Consider the following 25,170-nt stretch of genomic DNA (forward strand, 5'->3'; position numbering starts at 1 on the left):
TGAGGTAGTAGAATGGACTGTACCACTTTAGACTACAGGTGGGAGAGCACATTTTTGTCGTGTACCCCTGCACAAACAACAACAGTCTTCAATTACTCCCTGCGCAACAGGAAGCATACCAGACTACACTACTTCCCTCGGTGTATTAGGGTGTTATGTTTTTAATTAATTTGCAGGAATTCGTTTATTTTTCACATAGGGGAGCATGAAAAAATGCAACTCCTACCTGCAGTTAGAGCATTCTCTATCCCTTAAGTATTATATCACCTCATACTGCTGCATGCGTAGACCAGGCTGAAGTCTTGGAATCTATAACAGAAATAGGAAAAGCTGGAACAGAAGGGAACTTGTCTGCTTTCCTTGTTGTTTTGTAAAACATAAGCCAGGTTTGAGTCAGAGGTAGCAACTTTGTTGGGACAATTTGCTATTTCAAAGGTTGGAAGAAAGTTGTCGAATCTCACAGCTGACCATATGTTTGGAGTTTGTGTGTGTAACCTTAACCAAACCTTGCACACTAATATCTGTTTTTATGTTTCTTTAGCTTTTGTGGATGGAGATTTTCAGGAAGCTGTGCCTTGGTTTTTGAAACGTTTCAGGAGTCAAACAGACTCCAGGATGGGAGTCTGGTTCCACAGACTCCCAGTGGAACCAAGGTACCACTGTAACTCCCATCATCCCTGACTATTGGCCGTGCTGGCTGGGGCTGATGGGAGTTGCAGTCCAGCTGCATCTGCAGGGCACTGTTTTGGCTACTCCTGCTTTAAGTACATAATGTTCTGCCACGGGATCTCTTTCATCTCTGTGTATCTGCAGAGAGTGTGATATTGCTAAGGCATCTATTCTGTGCAGTGCTATGGAGACCCAAGTGTCCATTTCTGTAACATTGGGTTGTGCTGATCTGGGAACAAGGGGGATGTTCCCAGATAAAAAATGTAGAAAGGAAATCTAGATTGGGGACCCCTGCACCTATGCTAAATGTTCTCCAACGGTGGTCCCCAGCTTCATTTAGGTAGTCCACAATGTGTCTGTGGATTTGTGGTTGAGGAAGGGGGACAATACACCCTTTGCATTAAATACTCATATTGATCTTTAATTGTATTTTTACTGCTGCTTTTATTTCTTGGAATGTATTATATTTTTATTGTATGTACTGTGTTGCCGTTTGAATTAAAATGGATTCAGATTGTAATACAACGAAATACAACATATAAGCAATAAAAGAAGCAATAAAAATACAATTAAAAATCATACAGCATCTAGCCCAGTGCACTGCAGTTGCTACAAGAAGCAGAAAAATCATTAAGTGAGCCACCAAGACCCTCTGCAATTTTCCAGTGGTCTGTGGGAGGAAAAGTTATGGAATCTCTGGCTTAGACAAAGGAAGGCTAAATAAGAAATATTGATAGTTTTCATTCAAAAGGATAATGGAAAGACCTGAGAGAATGATAGGCCATGTAATTAAATGAGGATAGGAGAAGAAACTACATGAGACTTTTAAACTGGAGGGAGGCACATGAAATGTTCTTGGGGGGGAGGGGAACTTATTTGGGGGAATGGAACTACACATTACCCTCAATCTCACGTCAGAAAAACTTGATGGCCCCTTAGTCTAAGGAACTGTCGTGTTTAACTCCTGTTAGTGGCAAAGAGCAATTATGATGATGCAACAGAGTGTAAGGAACAACTAGAATTTCCTGCCTTGCTTTGTAAAATGCTGGGCTGAATTTAACTGTATAAAGAGAGAGAGAGAGAAAGAGAAAGAGAGAGAGAGAGAGAGAGAGTGTGTGTGTGTGTGTGTGTGTGTGTCAGGGGCGGTGATGTCTGCAAATAGGAATTTCCATTCATCCTTCTTCCATTATAACAAAGCTAAAGAGGCCATCTGATGAGTCTTTAATGTAGATTGGGGTCTAAACCAAGCACACGGAAATCAGTCTTCAGGATGTGTAAAGTAACTAGCGAAAACTGGCTGCCACCAAAATCTACAGTGTGCTTCTCCTTTGTCCATCTGCAAGTCTTGCTCCTCCTCTTGTTGAAACTGCCCCAGCTGCCTCCTTGCTATTTAATTAAATAATATCCCTCTCTACCTCTGTTCAATACCAAGTGCGAAACACTGAGGATTTGGCTGTGATGTCTGAACTAGGTCATTACGCCTGTCCAACTATCCGGGCAGAGCAATCCTGTGCGCACATTATGCCAGGGTACGTTGCTGCCACGCCAACAGAACAGATGCCGTTTCCAGTTTGTGCTCAGCCTGGGAAGGAAAGAGGAAAGCACAACACCAGAAAGGATAGAGGCGGTGTGAAAACGACAGAGGCGGTGCCTCTGGAAACACAGCCACAGGCCTTCAGTCAGGGATTGCACTGGTGACAATGCCAACACGCTACATGGGCATGGAGGCAACCAAGCAATACATGCCATTATGAGGGCTTGCACCGTCCCCTTCCCATGCCTTCAATGCGCAAGGTGTGCAAGAACTAAGCAGCAGACAGAGGCACAGCCAAGGGAGGCCTGTGGCCCTGTCTCTCACACCAGTCACAAGCACCCTCAGGAGGTCTCTGGTTTGAATCCCTCTATGAACAAAACATTTTATCTCAGTGCAAGAGGGGCACAAAACAAGGCAGCAGCAACAAGTGAGAGAGCAAAGCTGACATGGGCACATAAAGAATAATTTCCTTCTTAAATTGTGGTGCCCAGAACTGCTGAATTGAGTTCCTCTATAGCAGGCACATCCAACTTCCAAGACACTGAGATCTACTCACAGTTGAGCTTCAATCATGATCCACCTCTGGGTCGCCACCAACAGGTTGCACATGCCTGCTCTATAGAATCCTTCGACAACATTTGCCAGAGATATATAGCCCCGTGCCACACATCCTACCATCAAGATTTATGGTCTCCTTGTTTGTGGTTTATGGTCCTGGTGGCAGTGTGTTGATTTTGGGTGCTTAATGGAGGCAGCTTTTTTTTTCTGATCCCACCCCCCTCATTTTGAAGTCAAAGGGAGGGAAATCATTGTGCCAGTTTTCGGGCTGGTGTAGAGTTTCTCCTTTGTTGGAAACCTAGCTATGGATCAAAGGATAGGATATGCAACACAAGTTGTGCACTCTTTTCTTCTGCTGTCCCCTACCCTTGCCCTGCTTTGATTGTTCTGCCAATGCACCTGGGCATCTTCTGCTGGCGTACATTTCGCAGCGGTTATATAGGGGGTTCTGCTTGTGTAGCAGGGCTTCTAGCAAATCGTATGGCCAGTGGACTTGCCGGTATAGGATTGCACTCTGAGTCACTTTCACGTTCTGTGTAATGTGCTGCAGGAACAGCTGTTTGCTCTTAACCTTCAGGCTTTACGTTGGATCTGTGATTCAGCTAGGAGGCTAGGTATTCTTCTGCTCCCCTCCCCAGTAGAGATTCTGACCCAAGGAAAACCAGAATCATGGTCAGAATAAATTAGGCAAATTATGTAACTTTTTGTGTTTGCTTGATTTCCATTAATTTGTTCTGCTTCCAAGATCCTGGCTAATTTTCAAAGTACATTTCATTTGCCAGCGACTGTTGGAAAGAGGGACGTGATTGAAGGTTGAGACTACATGTTTTGAAGGGTGGTTTCAGGGAACAATGGCAAATGGAAGAAGGAAAAGGGGCCGAACAGACACCGAAACGCATGTGTGTCTGTGCGTGCCCACAACACTCACACGTACACACAATTGCCAAAACAGCACTGACATTTTCACTCTGCTCCCTTGTGCTTTCTCAGCTTTTGCCGAGACACAGTGTTTTTCCCCTTCAGTTATGACGTACAGAAACTTGCTTTTTTTATACCAGCTAAGAAACATTCTAAAGCCATGAAGACTCTTAGGAGGCCTGTTTCTGAATGCTTAGACGCTGGAGTCTCAGATCGGTATCTCGGAACGTGTTTGCAATGCCATCATGGAAACACAGAATATATTCAGCCTCTGGTTAGAAATCTAAACAGCAGAGGCGAAAGTTTAGCTAGTGATTAAATAAATTAATTCTTGTACAGATTGATTCTCGGCGGCTAGCTGGCAATTGCTTTTGATTAGCTGTTGAAACCGTTTTCACACTATTTATGTATCCTGCTGTTGCTTATTAATTGAAACCTGTGTTCTAGGAGAGGTGAAATGCCTTTAACCCCCCCCCCAACCCCATTCCTATCTCTACACATGCCTCATGCCCATGCTGGTTCCTCCACACCAGGGATGGAGACCCCATGGTCCTCCAGACATCTTTGGACTCCAACCTCCATCAACCGTATTGGTCAGTGTTCATGGGAGTTGTAGTCTAGCAACAACTAAAAGCCTGCAGGTTCCCCATCTCTGCTCCTGACCATTGTGGTCATCCATTGGCACTCTGAACAAATGTGAATAGTTTATGATGGGCGGGTGGGGATGTGTGTGTGGAATCTGTGTAAAAAAGCATGCCGGTCTAAGAATACCAGGGCGGGTATTTTTAGAATAAAGGTTTAAGCTGCTTACTGTTGTCAGCCCGAATTCTAACTCTTGTGTGTGCTGCGTTGGTGATTCTTCCATCTTGCTGCGATGCCAACTTTTTATGCATGGCTTGGGTAGGACCAGGAAAGCGAGAATCAGCTGGCGTAGTCATTTATTCAGTCACTAGCAAAACTTTGAAAAGATGTTTGGATCCGTGCAGTTCTGCATTTTCAAGAAGCTATTGGGGCAGCGGAAAAAGACTCCCCATCTTACGACAACATAGATAGGGATGGAAACACGAGGTTCTTGTTGAAATCTCAGAAGCTGGGTATGGAAGGTAAAAACATAAGAAGAGCTTGCTGGATCAGGCCAATGGCCCATCTCATCAGGTATCCTTACAGTGGCCAACCAGATGCTTATGGGAGGCCCAGAAGCAGGACCTCTGAATCCAATATTGCTCTCGCCTCCTCTGTTTACCAGCCAGTGTGTCATGGCCTGGTTCATGGGTGATTGAAGTCCTGGCAGGGGTCGTCAGGACCGGGAGCAAGATGGCAGGGTGGGAGCAGGAATGGGGGTCCAGAAGCCAGGAGTCAGGAAGCCAAGAGTCTGAGGGTCAGAGAGCAGGGAGTCATGAAGCCGAGGTTCAAGGATCAGGAAGCAAGAAGCCAAACGCAGCAAGGCAGGAAGCGTGTTGCTGTGGCAAAGAGCCGGAGGGAAATGCTGACCTTATATCCCTTGCCAGCTCTTGCCACCAGGTGCTGTGAGTTACCAATTGGCCTTACCTGTGAGGCCGTGCCTTGCCTCTTCAGAACAAATTTAGGAAGGCCCCAGTCCTGCAAAGTCCTATTGGTCACAGGGCCTGGCTCCTGCACGCACACCTGACACAGGCATCTTCACTTGCTCGCAAGTGGTTGAAAGTCGGGAGCAAAATGCGCCTGGCTAATTTCGAACACTGCTTCTATAGCAGGTTAACCTATATAGGGGAACCTGTGAGGGTTTGTCCTCCCGGAATATTCTACACCTGAATTTTCAGTGATCAAGTGATCATTTAAAATCAGAGGGGGGCGGGAGGAGAGTTTTTATTTCTATCAGTGTTCAATAGTTTTAAATGATTGTTTCTCTCTCCGCCCGCCCCATGTTTTTAGCTGCCCTTATTTTTATCTGTAAGTCACTTTGAGTCCCTGTCAGGGATAAAGGTGGGGTATAAATAAATGTACAACAACAGTACATACACTGTGTGCACAAAGTCACAGGTTCAGTTCCTGGCATATCCAGGTAGGACTGGGGAAGATTCCTGTCTGAAACCTCCGGACAGCTGCTGTCAGCAGCCAGAGTTCATGATGCCACCTCTCCCCTTTCAGATCCCTCCTTAAAAGACTCTACAAGTCCTTTGACTTAATTCCAACTGTAACCAAGCTTAAGCATGTGTATCTGTATTTGATCTCATTCATCCCTGGCTGCGGAAAAAGCTGCCTTACACTGGTGCCTACTGGGCTATTATTTCAACCTTTCTGTTTTTAAAACGTCGTTAACTTTTAAACCTTTTAATTATCTCAGGCTGCCGTGAGCTTTTATTGATTAGAGGGTGTTTTTTTATTATTTAAAGCTGTGCCATTCTTTTGCTTTATTACTCTATAAATATTGCAGTTGGGTCTTTTTTGCTCTTCTTGTAGACTGTCCTGGGAATGCCCATTGGCCATTGAAGGGTGGTCATGCAAGTTGGGTAAGAAACTGTCAGTGAGGGGGCCTGGAGAGGGCAGGTGAATAGGCATTAATGGGCAACAGGAGAAGCAGCTGAGCAAGGGGAGTCCCGAGACTGATAGTGGGTCCCCAGTTGGAGTGTTGGCCCTGGCAGGTGCACAGTGATGCCAGCTCCTGCAGCTGGTCCGGAAGGGCAGAATATGCATTTTATAAATGAATAATGCCAGGTTAAGCTACAGTGGTACCTCTAGTTACGAGCTTAATTCATTCCAGAGGTCTGTTCTTAACCTGAAACTGTTTTTAACTAGAGGCATGCTTTCGCTAATGGGGCCTCTTGCTGCCACTGTGCCGCCGGCACACGATTTCCGTTCTGATCCTGGGGCAAAGTTCTCAACTCGAGGTAACTCTTCAGGTGAGCGGACTTTGTAACCTGAAGCGTTTGTAACCTGAGGCGTTTGTAACTCGAGGTATTTGCCCATGTACTCTCCACTCTGGATCAATAACAAAAAGGGATCAGTGGCCTGTGTCTAGTTCTGGGCACCACAATTTAAGAAGGAAATTGATAAGCTGGAACATGCTCAGAGGAGGGTGATGTAGATGACCAAGAGTCTGGAAACCAAGCCTTATGAAGAACGGTTGAGGGAATTGGGTATATTTAGCCTGGAAAAAAGGAGATATGATAGCCATCTTCAAGTCACTAAAGGGCTGTCACATGGAGGATGGAGCTACCTTGTTTTCTCCTGCTCTGGAGGCTAGCACCAGAACCAATGGCTTCAAGTTACAAGAAATATGATTCCAGCTAAACATCAGGAAGAACTTGTAAGAGCTGTTTGACAGTGGAACGGACTCCTATCAGAGGTAGTGTGCTATCCTTCCTTGGAGGTTTTTTAACATAGGTTAAATGGCCATTTAGGGACGCGGGTGGTGCTGTGGGTTAAAGCCTCAGTGCCTAGGACTTGCCAATCGCATGGTCGGCGGTTCAAATCCCCGCAGCGGGGTGCGCTCCTGTCGCTCGGTCCCAGCGCCTGCCAACCTAGCAGTTCGAAAGCACCTCCGGGTGCAAGTAGATAAATAGGGACCGCTTACCAGCGGGAAGGTAAACGGCGTTCCGTGTGCTGCACTGGCTCGCCAGATGCAGCTTGTCACGCTGGCCACATGACCCGGAAGTGTCTGCGGACAGCGCTGGCCCCCGGCCTCTAGAGTGAGATGAGCGCACAACCCTAGAGTCTGGCAAGACTGGCCCGTACGGGCAGGGGTACCTTTACCTTTACCTAAATGGCCATTTGTCATGGATGCTTTAGCGGAGATTCCTGCATTGCAGGGGTTTGGACTAGAGGACCTTCAGGGTGTCTTCCAACTCTGTCCCTTAACTGACCGGACAGTCATTTTCTGGGAATACTCTGGCTTTGTGTTTCCAGCATCAGGCAAGGGATTGAACCAGATGATGTACAAGGCCCCTTCAAATTCTCTGACCTTCTGCATGTTCCACAACTGAGCCATAGCCCAGCCTCTTATTTTGTTTGCAAAGCTCTGTAGAGCACCACACGCACTCTTGGTTCTATGAAACAGGTAAATAATATTAGCAATAATTAAGAATTAAGTACATTTCTAAATGTGTCTGATGCAGATAGAATGATAGTTAGATTTCAGAGTGGGAGACAGATTGGCATGCAAATTTCCTTGGGTCTTTTTTTTTTGCACTGGAGTTATTGATAAGTGGCCTGTGTTAACTCTGGTTTAGGAGAATCCCTTGGTTCATTTTTTAACTAAGAGTCAACAGCAGTCAGATGTAATGATCAAACCAGAGCAAGAAGGGCAGAATGAATTCACTTGAGTCAGCATATAGAGCTAATGATCCTGTGGCCTTCTCTCAATCTATTGCTCCTGATTAATGTTGCTTCTGCACTTGGGTGGCTAAGTGATTCCATCTTTATAGATGTTGTTGGGCTCCTAACCCATGCCATCCCTGACCATAAGCCATGTCTGATCAGAGTTGGGAGTCCAACAACATCTGGAGGGCCATTGGTTCCCTATTCCTGCCTTAGAGCAAAACAGCTTGGAGGAGGGACCAATTTGTAGTAAAGAAATAGAACAGAGGAGATGGTGCCTAACCCTTTCTCCACCCACTGCTTTTCTGCCACGGTTCTTCCCCAGCAGGCCTATCCCCAAACTCAGGGGGTGTGAGTTTCTGGAGGTAAAAATGCACCTAAACCTCGTACACTTTTCTGCATAGATGCCAAAGTTTCTAACCTTTATAGCTGGGGATGTTAGTCACTCTGTATTTACACAAACAAAATATCACCATCGGAATCCAAAGCCTTGTGGAAGAGCCATAGTGTTGGAGCAACATGCTCTGCATAAAGGAGATTCCTGTTTAGTCCCTGACAAGCTCCGATTAAAGGAACCACAAGTGATGGAAAAGATACTTACTTGGGACTCTGGAGAGCTTCTCTCCTTCAGTGTAAACCATTGGTCTTCAGCTGGTGGGTCAGCATCCACTAGTGGATCACAACAGGAAGATGGCCACCAAGGTAAAAGATTAAGAAATGTGTCCCGAATGCAGTTTGGGATAAAAGTGGATCCTGGGTCAAAAGGCATTTGAAGATACCTGGTGTAGACAATACCCTGCTAGGTGGATCAGTGTTCTGACCCAGGATTTCACATCTTGTTATGATCAAATTTCTGCACTGCTATAGGAAGAGGTAAAGAGCTCTGCAGGGCCTTGACAGTGCTCCCTGGCTCCCAATTCACAAATCTATATTTACAACAGCGTACCTATTAGCTGTTGAGTCAAATTCAAGGTTTTGTTGCTGGTATTTAAAGGCCCAAACTACTTGAATTGGTTGGGGGCGCTTCGTCTTCCCTCGCCTGTTGATTCTCTCCTGCAAGGGTCCTTTCCTTGAGATGATTTGTAACCTGTCTTTTTCCTCCCAGGAACAAGAAATAAGCCTAATTATGAGGGGAAATGGGCTAAAAGAGGTACGTTGAGGGATGGGGAGGCAAGCGAGAGTTGTAGTTGCCACCCAGTGTCTGCAGAGTTACCTTTGTGGAAGGCCTTGTGGAGTACAGAGTTTTTTGGCCTTGCATACTTCTTCTACTATAGGGACGTGGGTGGCCCTGTGGGTTAAAGCCTCAGCGCCTAGGGCTTGCCGATCGAAAGGTCGGCGGTTCGAATCCCCGCAGCGGGGTGCGCTCCCGTTGTTCGGTCCCAGCGCCTGCCAACCTAGCAGTTCGAAAGCACCCCCGGGTGCAAGTAGATAAATAGGGACCGCTTACTAGCGGGAAGGTAAACGGCGTTTCCGTGTGCGGCTCTGGCTCGCCAGAGCAGCGATGTCACGCTGGCCACGTGACCCGGAAGTGTCTTCGGACAGCGCTGGCCCCCGGCCTCTTTGAGTGAGATGGGCCAACAACCCTAGAGTCTGTCAAGACTGGCCCGTACGGGCAGGGGTACCTTTACCTTTACCTTTACTTCTTCTACTATTTATTTAATTATTGCATTTCTATTCCACCTTTCTTCCAAGGAGCTCAAGGTGTGGTGAACTTGGTTCTTCCCTCTCAACATGTTATTCTCACAACAGCCCTGTGGCTTTGGTTAGGTTGGGACTTAGAGACTGAGTCAAGGTCACCTAACGAGCTTCATGGCTGAATGGGGGTTTGAACCCTGGTCTCCCAGATCCTAGTCGGTGTTATTTATTTATGGATTCCCCCCCCCCAACTCACAGTATTTACTTAATTGGCATTAAGTCAATTATCCAACGGAGTCACATTCAAAGTAGACCTGGTGAAATCAAAGTCCAGTGTGTCTACTCTGAGCATGATTCCCACCCAATGATAATAATTGTTATTACTGAGATTTGGAATTGTTAATAGCTGTTCATTGAATACATTGTGAGACATTTCAAGCACAGTATAGTGGGAAAGCAGCATACAAATAAGCTGATAGTGATGATAATTTGCAGAGAAGAATCAGGAGGTGCTGAAAGCGTTATGCCCCTTCCTCCCTCACAAGCATCCTTAGTTAGGGTTGCCTGGTTAGGAGCATCCCAGATCCTGAGATTTGAGGGCCCAAACCTGAGACCTAGGGGCAGCCCCTGGTGATGTCACAGATGGAGGACCCTGGTGACGTTTTGGAGGTTGGCTATGTAGATTGAGGTTGACTGGGAATGGGGAGAAAGGCAGACTGCATGCACAATCATTATTATTACAGTGGTACCTTGGTTCTCGAACTCAATCCATTCTAGAAGTCCGTTTGACTTCCAAAATGTTGGAAAACCAAGGCGCAGCTTCTGATTGGCTGATTGACCCTGGAGACAATGCCAGCAGCTGAAACGAACGTTCGGCTTCCAAAAAACGTTCGCAAACCAGAACACTTCCGGGTTTGCGATGTTCGGGAGCCGATTTGTTCGTCAACTAAGCCATTTGGGAACCAAGGTACCACTGTATTATTATTATTGACTCACCCACCTGGAGATTCAAGCCCATCACCTGGAGGGAACCAGGGAAACCTGGAGACTTCGGGTCAGAGCCAGAGGTCTGGCACCCCTACCCTGAACCCTGCATTTATACTACTTTGACAGGTGCCTGTTTGTGAACAAGCCTTTCTAGAAAAAAGACATAATTTGGCACTTAAGCTCTTTCTCCTCTTTCTTGAGTCACTGCAAACTCTTATTATGTTAAGGAAAAGTTAGCCTGTTGCAAATTAATTGCTTGCAACACGAGCCTGGCTTTTCCCCTTGCTATCAATTAAAACCACAGGAGCCTGCTTGTGAGGGTTTCCTATCTACGCAAATCTCTCTCCAAAGAGACCAATAAGTCTGTCCTTTGCAAGCACTGCTGGCTTCCCTCAAGGGGGTAAGCTTGGGAGAGAGAGCATTTATGCTACCATTTTTGTGTCTTCATGGCTTCCTCCTCTGGAGCAAATTACAGACTAAGCTTCATTCGCATTTAACAAATGTTCCTGATGGCCCTTTCTCCCTTCTCCCTTGTGTTGGAGAAGGGATGGGAAGAAAATAATGTTTACTCCTTCCCCTTCTACCCGGTTTCCCTTAAAATCTCTGGCTTTCCAATGTTCTAGGCTTACCTTGCAAACACAAATGGAACCTGCAAGGGGTAGTAAAACCAGCTTGCATGGAGGGGGAATTTGTAGGGGACAAGTCAAGCTCTTTGCTTCCTTCCTGTTTCTTCACTAATGCAAATAACCCCTTTCTTGGGATGCTTTCCAAGAAAGAGCATCTATTCCTATGCCTGCAGTATAATGTGTAGTTTGCCCCTGGTTGCACCATCTCTCTCATTGGTTAGACCATGGTGCTGATAACACCAAGGTTGCAGGTTCAATCTCTCTATGGGACGGCTGCCTATTCCTGCAGCTGTAGGGGCAAAGTAGATAGGCAAGAGAAGGGCGCTTCACCCTTATTCCACTATCAGTTTTCTGCTTGAAATCATGCCTTCCCCAATGCTGCTTTGCAAAGGTGAGCCAGCAGCTGGGCTTTGAAGACATTCAGCGAAAGCAGAACATGTTGTTTCTTGCAAGAAGGGAAGGCAAAACCTGGGATTTTAGCACATTGTGGGTCAGTGTCTGTGTGCCTTCCTCTTTGCTTGAGCTTGGATAAATGGAAAGAAATACTTTGGAGTGGAGTGGAGCTAGGGAGGACCCACCGAAGGCAAGTTTGGAGTGAAGCCCGTAGAAGAGCTATAAATACATCGAGTGTTTGTGGTGACGACAACCATAAACCTCAGCAGCTAAACCAGAATTTGGCAAAGGCTATCGGCTGAGGAATTTCGAGGTGGGTTATAAAACTCCTGAAAATAGATTCTGAGCAGGATGGAGCTCTTCCACACAATCTGGGTTTGCCAGCAAGGAATCTTGTCCCCCCCCCCCTCGTTTGTGTGGTATAAGGGAAAGATGTAAATATCAAATGCGCACTAGTATGAAGTATTGGATTCAGCCGTCTGAAATCATGAAGGCACTGTACATGTCTTCATTTTGGGTGGGGTGGCGTCAGGAAGAGAAAGACCAATAAAGCAATGAGAATTGGGTGCAGGGGGTGAAATTACGACAGCGGGCACAGAAAAAAGAGGCAGCGTAGTTATGCAGGAGACAAAATGCGGTCTCCAAAAGAAGATGCAAATTTGCTTTGGTGTCTGAAATTCCATCATGTGCCCCACTTTTCCTGTGTTTCCTTTGAGCAACAAAGGGGCTTCGTGGCACTTTGAAGACTAACAAATTTCCTGTGCCATAAGCTTCCCTAAGCCAGAGGTCATACCTCTGATAAAGCACGCTTTGGCCTACAAAAGTTTAAAAACCTAACAAATTTCTGGTGGCACAAGGTCCCGCCAAACTCTTTTTTTTACTACGTTTCTGGGTTTCTCCCCGCACTCCTTTTTAATGTTTTCTGGAAAGAGAGGGGATGGGTTGTATGAATTGAGGGGAGGACACAAAGGCTAAGGTTCATGAGGAGTGGGAATGAGGGGCACGGAGTATGATTTATTTTTAGATTAATTATACAATTTTACGGCTGTCTAATCTCTTTTGGGGACACGGGTGGCGTTGTGGGTTAAACCACAGAGCCTAGGACTTGCTGATCAGAAGGTCGGCGGTTTGAATCCCCATGACAGGGTGAGCTCCTGTTCCTCAGTCCCTGCTCCTGCCAACCTAGCAGTTCGAAAGCACATCAAAGTGCAAGTAGATAAATAGGTACCGCTCTGGCGGGAAGGTAAATGGCGTTTCCGTGTGCTGTTCTGGTTCGCCAGAGGCGGCTTAGTCATGCTGGCCCCATGACCCAATTTCTGTTCTCATCCTGAAGCAAAGTTCTTAACCCGAGGTACTATTTCTGTGTTAACGGAGTCTGTAACCTGAAGCGTCTGTAACCCGAGGTACCACTGTAGTGTCTTGCAGAATATAATGTCCTGTGCAGGAGGGTTGGAACAGGTGTGTGGATAACTCCCAATCTCTTGCCTCAGTCCACTGTTGGAACTTTTGTTTCGACCTTGGGATGCTCACACAGAACTGCCTACAACATTTCAGTTTGTACTGTGCAGCAGCCACAGCTGAGAGTTCCCAGCCTGCTGATTAAGAGGAGAGAGAGAGAGAGAGAGAGCATGTTCATCAACACTTTGCCAGTGTTGGATGGAGTTTGCCAGACCTGACCATGCCCCCCTAATTTTTTTCCGAATTCAAGCAATTAATCCCATTAAAAACTCATGTTTGTTTTCACTCAGGGTTGCTTTGTAAAACAGCAAACCCTAAAAACTTTTACTACCCCAGGCTTGCAAACAAGACTGCTGCGCCCTATTTGTTTTGAATCTAATTTATGGAGGGTTTAATTAAAGTTGACGAATGGGGTCATTAATTAAAGTGGACCTGGTTTTCCAGCAGGTTCGGGGTGGGCATTTCATTGGTGTAAAATCAATTGAAAAGGAACGATTGGTTTTGGGGTGGGGTGCAAATTAATTGAACGATTATTTGGAGTGATTTGGAAAACTTATTTGAAATGTGTTTGTGTGTGTTATTGGTTTGTTTTTGTTTTATCATGTGTTTTGTATTCTCACTTTGTATTTTTCTGTTGTGAACTGCCCTGGGATCTTCGGTATATAAATTAAGCAATCAAACAACTGTTTTCATTCTGTAAAATGTAAATACATTGGAGTTGAGTACAGAATTTCTAAATATGTGCCTATACGTATACAATAACATAAGCAAAGTTTATGCAGATTAGTATTTCTTTTGTTCTCTCTTTCAGTAGTGCATATCCTCCTTTTCTTAAAAAGGTAAAGGTACCCCTGCCCGTACTGGCCAGTCTTGACAGACTCTAGGGTTGTGCGCCCATCTCACTCAAAGAGGCCAAGGGCCAGCGCTGTCCGAAGACACTTCCGGGTCACGTGGCCAGTGTGACATCGCTGCTCTGGCGAGCCAGAGCCACACACGGAAACGCCGTTTACCTTCCCACTAGTAAGCGGTCCCTATTTATCTACTTGCACCCGAGAGTGCTTTCGAATGGCTAGGTTGGCAGGCGCTGGGACCGAACAGCGGGAGTGCACCCCGCCGCGGGGATTCGAACCGCCGACCTTTCGATCGGCAAGCCCTAGGCGCTGAGGCTTTTACCCACAGCGCCACCCGCGTCCCCCTCCTTTTTCTTAGTAGCGTGTAAATCACCTTCTTCATTTAATACTGGCATTTTTCTTCTCCAGTGATTAGATTAATAAGAGTGGAAGTAGACAGAAAGTACTTGCCTGCCACATTTTTGGAAAAACCACTGATTGGAAATCCAATTTGGATAATCATTGGGGTGTGTGTGTGTGTGTGTGCACAAACACAAGTCCTGGTCCTGCAAGTAGGTTGCCCAGTTAAGCATATTCTAATTTATATGTATACATGCAAATATATTTTTTAAAATACTATAATTTATACAGAAATATACACATTCCATTAAGGACTGAACATGTTCAGGAGTTATGGAATGTTAAAGATAAACATCTGAAATTTAAAAAAAAATGCAAGTTTCTATTCCTCCTGGAATATCTTGAAAATTTCATAGATGAAAATAAGGATCTTCCCAACAAGTATAACTGCTTGAGCCTCCTCCTACCCCAATTCCAGATTGTGGAAGGTTCTGTTATGCTGTATTTATTCTGCCATAGCCTATAATAGGCTATCCTGCAATGGCTTAATTGTTTTTAAAAACTGAAGGGTATTTAATAAAATGTTTGGCCTCTGCATAGATTTGGGTCGTATTACACAATAGTGCTATTCACATACATTTAGCAGCATTTTACTATTTGGATATGTGGTTATGGGAAGGATGAAAGTGAAGAACTAGCAGAAAGAAAGAAAGAAAGAAAGAAAGATAGATAGATTTGGCCACAACCTTATTCTGACCACATGGTATAAATGCATAGAAGATGTTTATTCATTTTGTTTGCATTGCAATTGTCCTGTTTTTTTATCTCAAGGGTGCGCAAAATATAAAAACAACAACAACAATACTGGTGCAATGCATTCCAGAATATATTTCTTTTTCAGGGGCACTCAAAAAGAACACAACTATGTTCTCTACAGTGCTCTGTAAGAGAACTACAGTTCCCAGCACCCTTGAGAACCTGGATTTCCCAGGATTCTTTGGGGGAAGCCATGGCTTTTAAAGCAGTCCTAGAGTGCTTTAAATGTATGTTATGGATATGATGGGACACGGGTGGCGCTGTGGGTTAAACCACAGAGCCTAGAACTTGCTGATCAGAAGGTCGGTGGTTTGAATCCCCGCGACGGGATGAGCTCCCGTTGCTCGGTCCCTGCTCCTGCCAATCTAGCAGTTCGAAAGGACGTCAAAGTGCAAGTAGATAAATAGGTACTGCTCTGACAGGAAGGTAAACGGCGTTTCCGTGCGCTGTTCTGGTTCGCCAGAAGCGGCCTAGTCATGCTGGCCACATGACCCGGAAGCTGTGCGCTGGCTCCCTTGGCCAATAAAGCGAGATGAGCGCCGCAACCCCAGAGTCGGTCATGACTGGACCTAATGGTCAGGGGTCCCTTTACCTTTACCTATGGATATGACATGCATCCAGTTATGCGATAGGAACAGAAGGGCATCCTGCAAACACCCCAAAGACATTTTTCTTCACTTTGCATCAGTTGTCGGAAGCCAAGCTTTGCTTTCTCCAGTGGCTTGGCTCTTTTGCTCTGCAGTGTGTCGATACGGCACATCTTATTTGCTCCTGATCTTTTTGCTCGTGGCCCGGATTTCGTGGATTTGATGGCGCGGACGTGTAAACTGAACACAGGCCCCAAGAACGGTACAGAGAAGGAACATGCAGTGGTTTTCGTTTTGGAATCTAAAACAGGATCATACCTGACCAGTGCACAGATGCGAGGGGGGGGGGGTCCCAGCACACACCCCACCCCACTCCTGATGCTACTCTGAGCTTCCTGAATGAAGGGACAGTGACACAAATGTCTGTGTATCAGAGAGAGAGATTGGTGACCCTAAGAATCCCTTCTGCCTCTTTGCTTAGATGGTCAGCGGCACATTCAGCTTCAGTCAAAGACTGCAGACATCTGTCTTGCCGCCTTGCCGGCTGTCTGCATCACAGTAGCACACGCTACAGCGAATCAGGATTTTTTTGGGGGGGGGGCGGCGGTGAAGAGAGAGGCTGCATTAGTATTCAGGGCGCCCGTCTCTCCCATCCATCCCCTGAATCATCCTTCCCCGTCCCACGCCGCCCCCAACTTCCTGTTTGGATTAAGAACAGGTTGTTCATTCAGCTGTGCAGGGCCCCTCACTCGCATACAAATGACACTGCGTCTAAGAGGCAGTTACTCACAACTGCAGAGGGTTCATTCAGCAAAGGCACCTGCTGCAATCCTGGAACGGGCAGGATTGACCGTGGAGCTGTTTGGGGCTTGGGGAGGAGGGAGGAGAGGGAGAAGAGAGCAAGGAGCAGTTCTGATGTGTTGTTCCCTTCCTGCGCCACCTTCCTGCTCCTCTCTCCCCCGCACAAGATTTCAGAACGATACTCCATGTCGCCCTTTCAAGGTCTTTCTATCTTTGTTCCACTATGCGGTTTATCCTGCTAGGAATGCAAGTGGACTCGGAGGCTGCAATAAATGAGGAGAGATGCACAAACGTTAGAACATTTGGGGTTGTCCCCCGCCCCTTTACACACACACACCCCTTGGGCTTCAACCTGAAGCAGCTTTGGTAAGGCAGAGCAGTCTCAGAATTGTGCATGTCTGCAGCGAGCTCATTTCAGCTGAAAGCCACTTCAGCTTCACCTCTGAGCCGGATTTTGCACATCAACCTAGGAGAATGTTAAGTATGTACAGTGGTACCTTGGTTCTCAAACTTAATCCGTTCCAGAAGTATGTTCCAAAACCAAAGCGTTCCAAAACCAAGACACGCTTTCCGATAGAAAGCAATGCAAAATGGATCAATCCATTCCAGACTTTTAAAAACAACCCCTAAAACAGCAATTTAACATGATTTTTGCTACCTAACGAGACCATCGATCCATAAAGTGAAAGCAATAAACAATGTTCTGCAGTCACACAATCAGTCAATCAATCAATCAATCAGTAGCTGAACTGGGTTACACACAGTCACACAAAAAAAGAGTCACAAAAATGCAAATTAAATAGCAAAAACAGACAGACCTCAGCATAACACTCAAAACGGAAGTGTGGCCCTCAAATTGGAAGCGTAACACTCAAAACGGAGCATGTTCGGCTTCTGAAAAAAGTTTGCAAACTGGAACACTTATTTCTGGGTTTGCAGTGTTTGGGTTCCAAGTTGTTTGAGTACCAAGGTGTTTGAGAACCAAGGTACCGCTGTAATAATAAAGAAGAGTTCCTCAGAGAATGTGCAGTGTTATGTCCCATCCCCCCCCCCATAGAGTCTGTGACTTCTAGGCTGGTTGCAAGATGTGGTTGGCCATTAGTGAGTAAAAGATACTCTGCGCATGTTCCGAGGCATTTCTGCTTCTTCGTTCTTCAATACTTTCAGTATTATTGGTTTTTTTTAAAGTTGAGGCCTGGCTCAAATTAAGTCTTGGCTTAACGCTTTCTGAACACAACTCACAGAGCTTTTAATATACTGTAACGCTACAAAGGCGAGCTTGAAAAGGGATGTGTTGGCCACACCTGGAGGAAAAGCTTAGCCTTTCCTCCAGGCCAGGTTTCCAAATATTTTACTTCAATGTGCGGAGTGGTGGAAAAGGTCATCTGAATGACCATTAACTCAGAAAAACATTGCAAGACGGGGCCTGCCATTGCCACAGCAGAGCCTGGATAAGGAGATAAAGACCATTGATTTTTGCGTCAAATTATCTTGCCTGAACTGGGTCATCTGAGTGTTTTACGCATGGGGCTCATGCTGAAAGTCACAGTGTCAACACAGTCACTAGGGCCAGCTGATAGAGGGCTTGCCAGTGTGTTGTTCTGCAAAAGTTCCTGGACATAGGGCACTCTTTTATCCACACACCCCTCTTTTCCCGTCCCTCCTTTTTATCTTGCTAATCCACCACATGAAATCTTATTGGGCGCATGCTTCTAGCCTTGTTTACTGGCTCCCTGCAAACTTCGATTTCCACACACACACACACACACACACACAAACACGTGTGCGCCTGTTTTCTCCCACTCTTGGCACAGAGCTTAATTTCAGAGGAGGATAGCCAAAGGGACTGTCGAGTCCCATCCACTTGCTGTGGGGCAAAAATTGCAGGTCTTCCACACTTCAGACCACCTTGTTGCTCCCCACAGCCAGAGCTTGCCTTGGCTTACTGTAACCAGGAAACAGAACAAATAGCAAAAAGTGATGGGTGTAAACAAGCCAGGTATACACTTGCGTTAGTGGAAAGACCCAAAAGCTTTGGATCAGCCTTGAGAGATGTAGAATAAAAGCAAGGAAGAGAGTGTATGTTGTGTAATGCTGTGCCTTTTGTTGTTGTTGCTGTTGTTGTTGTTGCAAGCTTGCAGTGTCCAGAGGTGGGGGAAATAGGTTCATAAGAATGTAAGAAAGAGCCCTGCTGGATTGGCCAGTGGTCCAGTCCTGTTTTCACAGTGGCCAACCAGATGCCCGTGGGGGAGACACACAAACAGGACTCTTCCCTCCTGCGTTCCCCTTGTGTACATACAAGCTCATATTGCAGCAGAGGCCCTTGAAGGAAGCCGGTTACCAGAATGCATTGGGCTTTTGAACATTTCTACTCTTCAGGAACAAACCTTCTAATTCAGTATCAAGTTGGGGCGTACTGCTTCCCCCCCTTGTTTGGTGCTGTACCCGCCTCCCCGTCTTCACCCCCCCCATCCCTCTTTCTATTTTGCTTTGCAGGCTTGATCCAGAATCTAAATAAATGCTAGAACAAGCATTCATTAATCCCCAGGTTTCCTTTTCTTCCACCCCTCTTTCCCCCATGCTGCCTTTCTCACCTCTCGGTTGACTGCCACTCTTTCTTCCTCCCCCTCCTTTCTGCGAGCAGCTGTTGTTTGGCTTCCTCTATATTTAGTCCCTGACTTCTTTGTCGTCTTTTGTGGCTTTTCCCCCCTCCCCTCCTCCCCACCCTCCTGTTTATAATTATGACAGAACCCCAGAAAAGGAGGAGGAGGAGGAGGCGGGTTTTGCTTGGTGAAATGGTTCGTCAGCTGCTTGTTGCAGAGGCTCCTTACTTATCCTTGCTGCAGTGCCCCTTTCTTGCTCTGTTCTTCTGGGGAGGGTGAAACGGCTTGCCGGGGGGGGGGGGAGTGTATGAATGTCATAATCGGAGGTGGGGCTGGGGCCCCATGTCATGTACGCGCGCACACTCACAAGCACGCACGTGTGACTTCATATTAAAAAGAAATAAACAGCGCATGCTTTTTTACAACAGCCTGCGAGGAGTGGAAGCGGAGGGTACGCGTCTGATGAGTCACGAAAGGCCTTGTTCATTCACAGTGTGCCAAAAAAACGGCTGCGGGTGACTCAGATCTGGTGCCTGGGACAGAAGAATGGTGGCGGCAGCGGTGGTGATTTGGGGGGAGGGTGGAAAGGCCTGCGCAAGATTGGAAAATGCCACAGAGGTGCTGCTTTGTGATGGTACTTCTTCCCCACCCCCCAAAAAAAAGGAAGGGGAAAGAAAGAGGTACTGAGGCCTGAGATCTGTACCATCTGTTTGGAAAACCTTCCACTTTATCCCAGATGATTGCGGGCTTGCTGTGATGGAAGGGTGCTTTGCACATGCCCAGCGGCACACTTTGGTTCACAGTCCTGCAGGGCTGAATCACAGCATTGGGAACTAGCTTCTAAGGATAAGCTCAGCCGTATGAATGCCAGAGTAGTCCCAGATTTGAAAACAAGCACTGCTGCGTGGTGCCTCGTGCACAGAGCATGCGATTCCTGAAGTTGCCACATTCTGGGGGCCTCACCGGTGCTGATCTCTGACATTCCACATAACTTGAGGTGGTTGAGTGCAGGTTGCACTCTCCACATGGATGGCATCCCATCATCCCCCCAGGATACTTCCTTGCCAATAGTGCCTTGTGGGGTTCAGATGTGGCTGGCCTGTGGGCACACGCTAGCTTTTGAAAGCTTCCTCCTGCAATGTTACCCCCACCCCCCAGTCACATGGGACTTCCTTCTCCTCCTCTGTAGCGGTTCTTCAGCTGATAAAGGTCCGGTGTAGTGGTTAAGAGCGGTAGACTCGTAATCTGGTGAACCTGGTTCGCTTCCCCGCTCCTCCACATGCAGCTGCTGGGTGACCTTGAGCTAGTCACACTTCTCTGAAGTCTCTCAGCCTCACTCACTTCACAGTTTGTTGTGGGGGAGGAAGGGAAAGGAGGTTGTTAGCCGCTTTGAGACTCCTTAGGGTAGTGATAAAGCGGGATATCAAATCCAAACTCTTCTTCTTCTTCTGTGGAGGCAGATGCATGGCCTTGGCAGTCTTAGTTGATGTTTGGACAGACAAAGGCAGTTCAGGTGCGGCAGCTGAAACAGGAGCATACCCTGGCATTGGATGGGCCAGGTGCCCAAAGGTCATGGCAATGCTTTGCTTTAAAAAGGGAGATGCTGGTAGAGATGTTTGTGGAGAAGGCCCCACAATGTCCTAGCTTGCTTCTGTCCTAAGCCAAGAAACGCCTCTTCTTGACCTGAGCAGTGGCAGCAGAAGCAACCAGGAGGAAAACTGCTGCCATGCCATTAGAGCTCCACTCAAGCAGAATAAGCAAGAGAGTTTCCAAAATCTGGCTTACCAGATTTAGGAGGAAATAGTGCACCTGCAGTCCTCCAACTACAACTTGCGGCATGGCCAGTGGTTCCATGGCAGTCTGGAAACTTGAGCAAGAGCTCTCCATGTTGGAATGTAATGCTACAGGCATTACGTTTATTAGAACTTTTAACAGCATTAGAGCAGCCTAGATCACAAGGTCTCCAGCTAAGGGGGGGGGGACCCCCAGTGGGTTGTGACCTGATCTGAGGTGGGTTGCGACAGGAGCACTACTACCAGCGGTGTGTTTTTTCCTGGGGGGTACTCAAGGCCACACAGTACTGGCACCTTTCCCCCCCTAAAGAAAAGCACCGATTACCACCATGTGAACATTCAAGATAAACAATTTAAGAAATGGGTCGCCAAATGCATGCTTTGGTTAAAAGTGGGTTCTAGGTCTGAGCAGGCTGGAGATACCTGGCCTAGATCATGGCAGCTGGCAAATCATTTTTTGGCTTCCGGAGCGCATGAAATGGTTGGGCAGGCTGCATGTATCTTGGTTGGACAGAAATGGCCTCTTTTTCTCCCTTAAAAACAACACACACCCCATGATCTCAGCCCCCATTGTTGTGTAGAGATTGCACCGCTGCAGCCATTGTCCCTCTTCTCTCTCTCTCTCATCTCCAGCTGTGGACTTGAAACCGGTACTTCCTGTGGTGATGCAGAGCTCTTGCAACAGCAGCAGCAGCAGCACCAGCCCGGTGGACTTGCGGATGGATGCCCGGCCCAGCTTGCCCGCTGTGGACCCAGCCGTCCGGGAGCAGCAGCTGCAGCAGGAACTGCTGGCCCTGAAACAGCAGCAACATTTGCAGAAGCAGCTGCTCTTTGCAGAGTTTCAGAAGCAGCACGAGCACCTCACGCGGCAGCACGAAGTCCAGTTGCAGAAGCACCTCAAGGTAATCTGGAGGTGAACCCGGGAAGATTCCCGGCCACGTAGTCCGTACGCCTCGCTCAGTTCCACCCATTCTGACTGGGAGCATCTCTCGCAGGCCCCTAGCCCTGCAGAAATCCTTTCAGGTGGAAATGTTTGGGCACAGCACCAGGGACTGCGTACCACAGAGTGAGAACCACTCCTGCATACCAATGACCCTGTTTCTCTTTCTCCACCAAAGCCCAGGTGTACCAGCTGGTTCTGCTGTGATGTGGGTGGGAAACCTTTCCATGAGGGCCACATTTCCCTCAGGGTAGCTTGCCAGGGGCCACAGGCTGGTTGGGGTGGGGGAAGGGCTGAAGCCAGTGGGTGTGGTACTCCCCCTCCTCACTTTGTGCTGCCTCCCTAACCAAGTTTGCAGTGCCTGCTGTTCATTATTCACAAGGTTTCTACCCTGCCTTTCTGAATCCCCATTCAAGGCAGCTTGCATAAACTGAAATCCAGCTTCTCAAGACTCTTCTGAATTGAAAAGCTTCCCCTAGTTTCTGATGGGCAGGTGCTGCGATTTGTTGCTGCTTCGTGGAGCTAGTGTGGTGTAGTGGTTAAGAGCGGTAGTCTCGTAATCTGGTGAACCGGGTTCGCTTCCCCGCTCCTCCACATGCAGCTGCTGGGTGACCTTGAGCTAGTCACACTTCTCTGAAGTCTCTCAGCCCCACTCACCTCACAGAGTGTTTGTTGTGGGGGAGGAAGGGAAGGGAGAATGTTAGCCGCTTTGAGACTCTTTCGGGTAGTGAAAAAGCAGGATATCAAATCCAAACTCCTCCTCTTCTTCTTCGGTTGCTATTGTATTGACGCTGTCAGTGTGCGCCGGACAACAACTCCCAGCATCCTTGGCTATTGGCCATGTTGCCTGGGGCTGATGGGAGTTGGAGTCCACACAACACCTGAAGGGATGCTGGTTAGCTGTAGAGGATGGGGGCTAAGGGTTTTGAGGAAGGGACCTTGCTGCCGCATATTTATGTTGCTTGTCTCTGTTTCCCCTGTTTAGTATAGCGTTGTTAGTATTTGATTGTTGCATCTTAGGTGATTTTATTGCCTTTCGTTTGCGGCTTGCAGTATGTCTTCCTAGGTACCTTTGTGGGTTGCCAAGCAGTTGGTATAATAAATGGCCACCAGTTGTATAGACTTGGGGGGGAAAGGGCCGCCCAAATGATCCCCTGAAATGTGAGTGGGAATGGAGCGGCTGCCCTAGGAAGAAGCAGTTTGGAACGTTTTAGTTCAGAGAAAAGGTGAGTAAGAGGCAACATAATAAAAGTTTGTAGAATGAGGCATGGCAGGGAGAAAGTGGAACTAAAACTCATGAACATCCAATGAAACTAAATGTTGGAAGATTTAGGACTGGGTCATTCCACGTCAGTTCAGCACAGTCATGCCACCCACCGTCTCGGATTTTGATGAAACTTGGTGTACACCCTTCCCGTATGGTTGAAAGAAACCCCCTTAATTTTTCCCCCTCTGTCTCAAATGGTTTTAATTTTATAGCACTTCAAAGTTTCGTGACATCAGTTTTTCTGTCCCCTTGAGATCCTTGGTCTTGTGTGCATTTTAATTTTTTTCTCCATAACCAATGATCAGATCTCTTTGAAATTTTACACAGAGCTCAATAACATGATGAGGATTTCAGGGAAAAATACACCAGCACTCAATTTTTTTTATAAATGTCTAAAAAAATGTATAAATGTAGTATTTTTGGTGGAAAAATGCGGTTTAGAAAACCTAAATTTTCAGCATGAGGGCACAATGGAATCAAAAGTTTTTGATGGGGAAAATTATTGTAAAGACATGCTCTTTCTCAACAAAGAATAACATTTATGGGTCTCTTATGTCTTCTAACAAAATTTTACGTTTTTTGGACATCTTGGGGGGGGGGAATGGCTACTGGGTACAACTTTCCTACAATCCATAGCTGTAATAGAAAAAATTAATGAAACAAAGTTGTTCATCTTAAATCTAAAATAATATTGGTTATTACAGGTTTCCCCCCCCCCAAAAGTGCAGGCTTGTTTTTCAGTTTGGGGGTATTTAAAACTATGAAAATTGGCTATATCGTGAAATCAATCTAAAAAAAATAAAAATCGGTCAGAAACTTTAAATGCTGACATGTAAGGAAATAAGGCCTAGCAAGAAAAAAGATTAAAAGAATGTAAAATTATGCATTATATTCAATGATGAAGGTGTACACCAAGTTTCTTCAAAATTTGAGATGGTGGGTGGCGAAATCCTTGTTTTTTGTGTTGATTTGATGTGGAATGACCCGACTGATAGGCAGCACATAGTCAAAATATGGAGGCAGTGATGGCCACCATCTTGGTAAAGGTAAAGGGACCCCTGACCATTAGGTCCAGTCATGACCGACTCTGGGGTTGCGGCGCTCATCTCACTTTATTGGCTGAGGGAGCCGGCGTACAGCTTCCGGGTCATGTGGCCAGCATGACTAAGCTGCTTCTGGCGAACCAGAGCAGCGCACGGAAACGCCGTTTACCTTCCTGCCGGAGTGGTACCTATTTATCTACTTGCACTTTAATGTGCTTTTGAACTGCTAGGTTGGCAGGAGCAGGGACCGAGCAACAGGAGCTCAGTCCATCGCGGGGATTCAAACCGCCGACCTTCTGATCGGCAAGTCCTAGGCTCTGTGGTTTAACCCACAGCGCCACCCACGTCCCTTCCACCATCTTGGAGATGCCTTTAAAAGAGGGTTAGACAGCTATACAGAGAAGAGAGCTGTTGAAGGCTACTAGCCACAATGGCTATGCCCTGCCTCCAACCTTTGGAGGCAGCAATGCTTCTCAATACCTGTTGCCGGAAGCCACGAGAGGGGAGAGTTCTCTTGTGGTTTCCCACATACATCATCAGGTTGGCCACTGTGAGAATAGGATGCTGGACTAGATGGGCCCGTGGCTTGACTCAGCAGGCTGTTCTTAAGTTCTTACGTTATGTTCATTCATTCGTTGTATATTGCGTTTTGCCTATGCTTGAGAATACAGATTACTAGAAACGATGAATCATGCACTTCTTTCATACTTGAAGGAGCATAAAGGGGGGGGGGAATGATGCCTTTCAACTAAAGCTGACTTGGAAAGCGGTGACTAACACACTGCCTTTGTGTGGTGGTAACAATAAGCCCTAGTCTAGCGCTATGAGAACGAGCCTGCGTAAGCTTCAGGCTTGCATTCTTCCCTCTCCTCTGATTTGGCCACGAGGAGGAATGTAGGAACTCCCTGGTTTTAAACTAACAGTGGTTATGGCCCAACAGGGACTGTTCTTAGTTTTAACCATGGTTTGTCGAAGCAACTCGGCTTCAAGCCGTCGTTAACACTTGTGGCAGTCTGAGGCTCTCTCAGGCTCATTCTCATAATACTAAACTTTGTT

At 46.7% G+C, this 25,170-nt stretch overlaps 1 protein-coding gene across 11 annotated transcripts in view; it reads left to right on the forward strand.

Moving 5' to 3' along the window:
• HDAC5 (histone deacetylase 5) overlaps positions 1–25,170 on the forward strand; it is a 122,937-nt gene that overhangs the window by 33,292 nt on the left and 64,475 nt on the right. For all 11 annotated transcript variants that reach the window (XM_083408301.1, XM_083408294.1, XM_083408297.1 and 8 more), the window contains one exon: positions 21,498–21,766. In XM_083408301.1, coding sequence (XP_083264427.1) covers positions 21,498–21,766 — 269 coding nt within the window. The remainder of the gene's footprint in view (positions 1–21,497; positions 21,767–25,170) is intronic.

The sequence above is a fragment of the Podarcis tiliguerta genome (genome assembly GCF_965153285.1).
Source record: "Podarcis tiliguerta genome assembly, chromosome: 13".
NCBI lineage: Eukaryota > Metazoa > Chordata > Lepidosauria > Squamata > Lacertidae > Podarcis > Podarcis tiliguerta.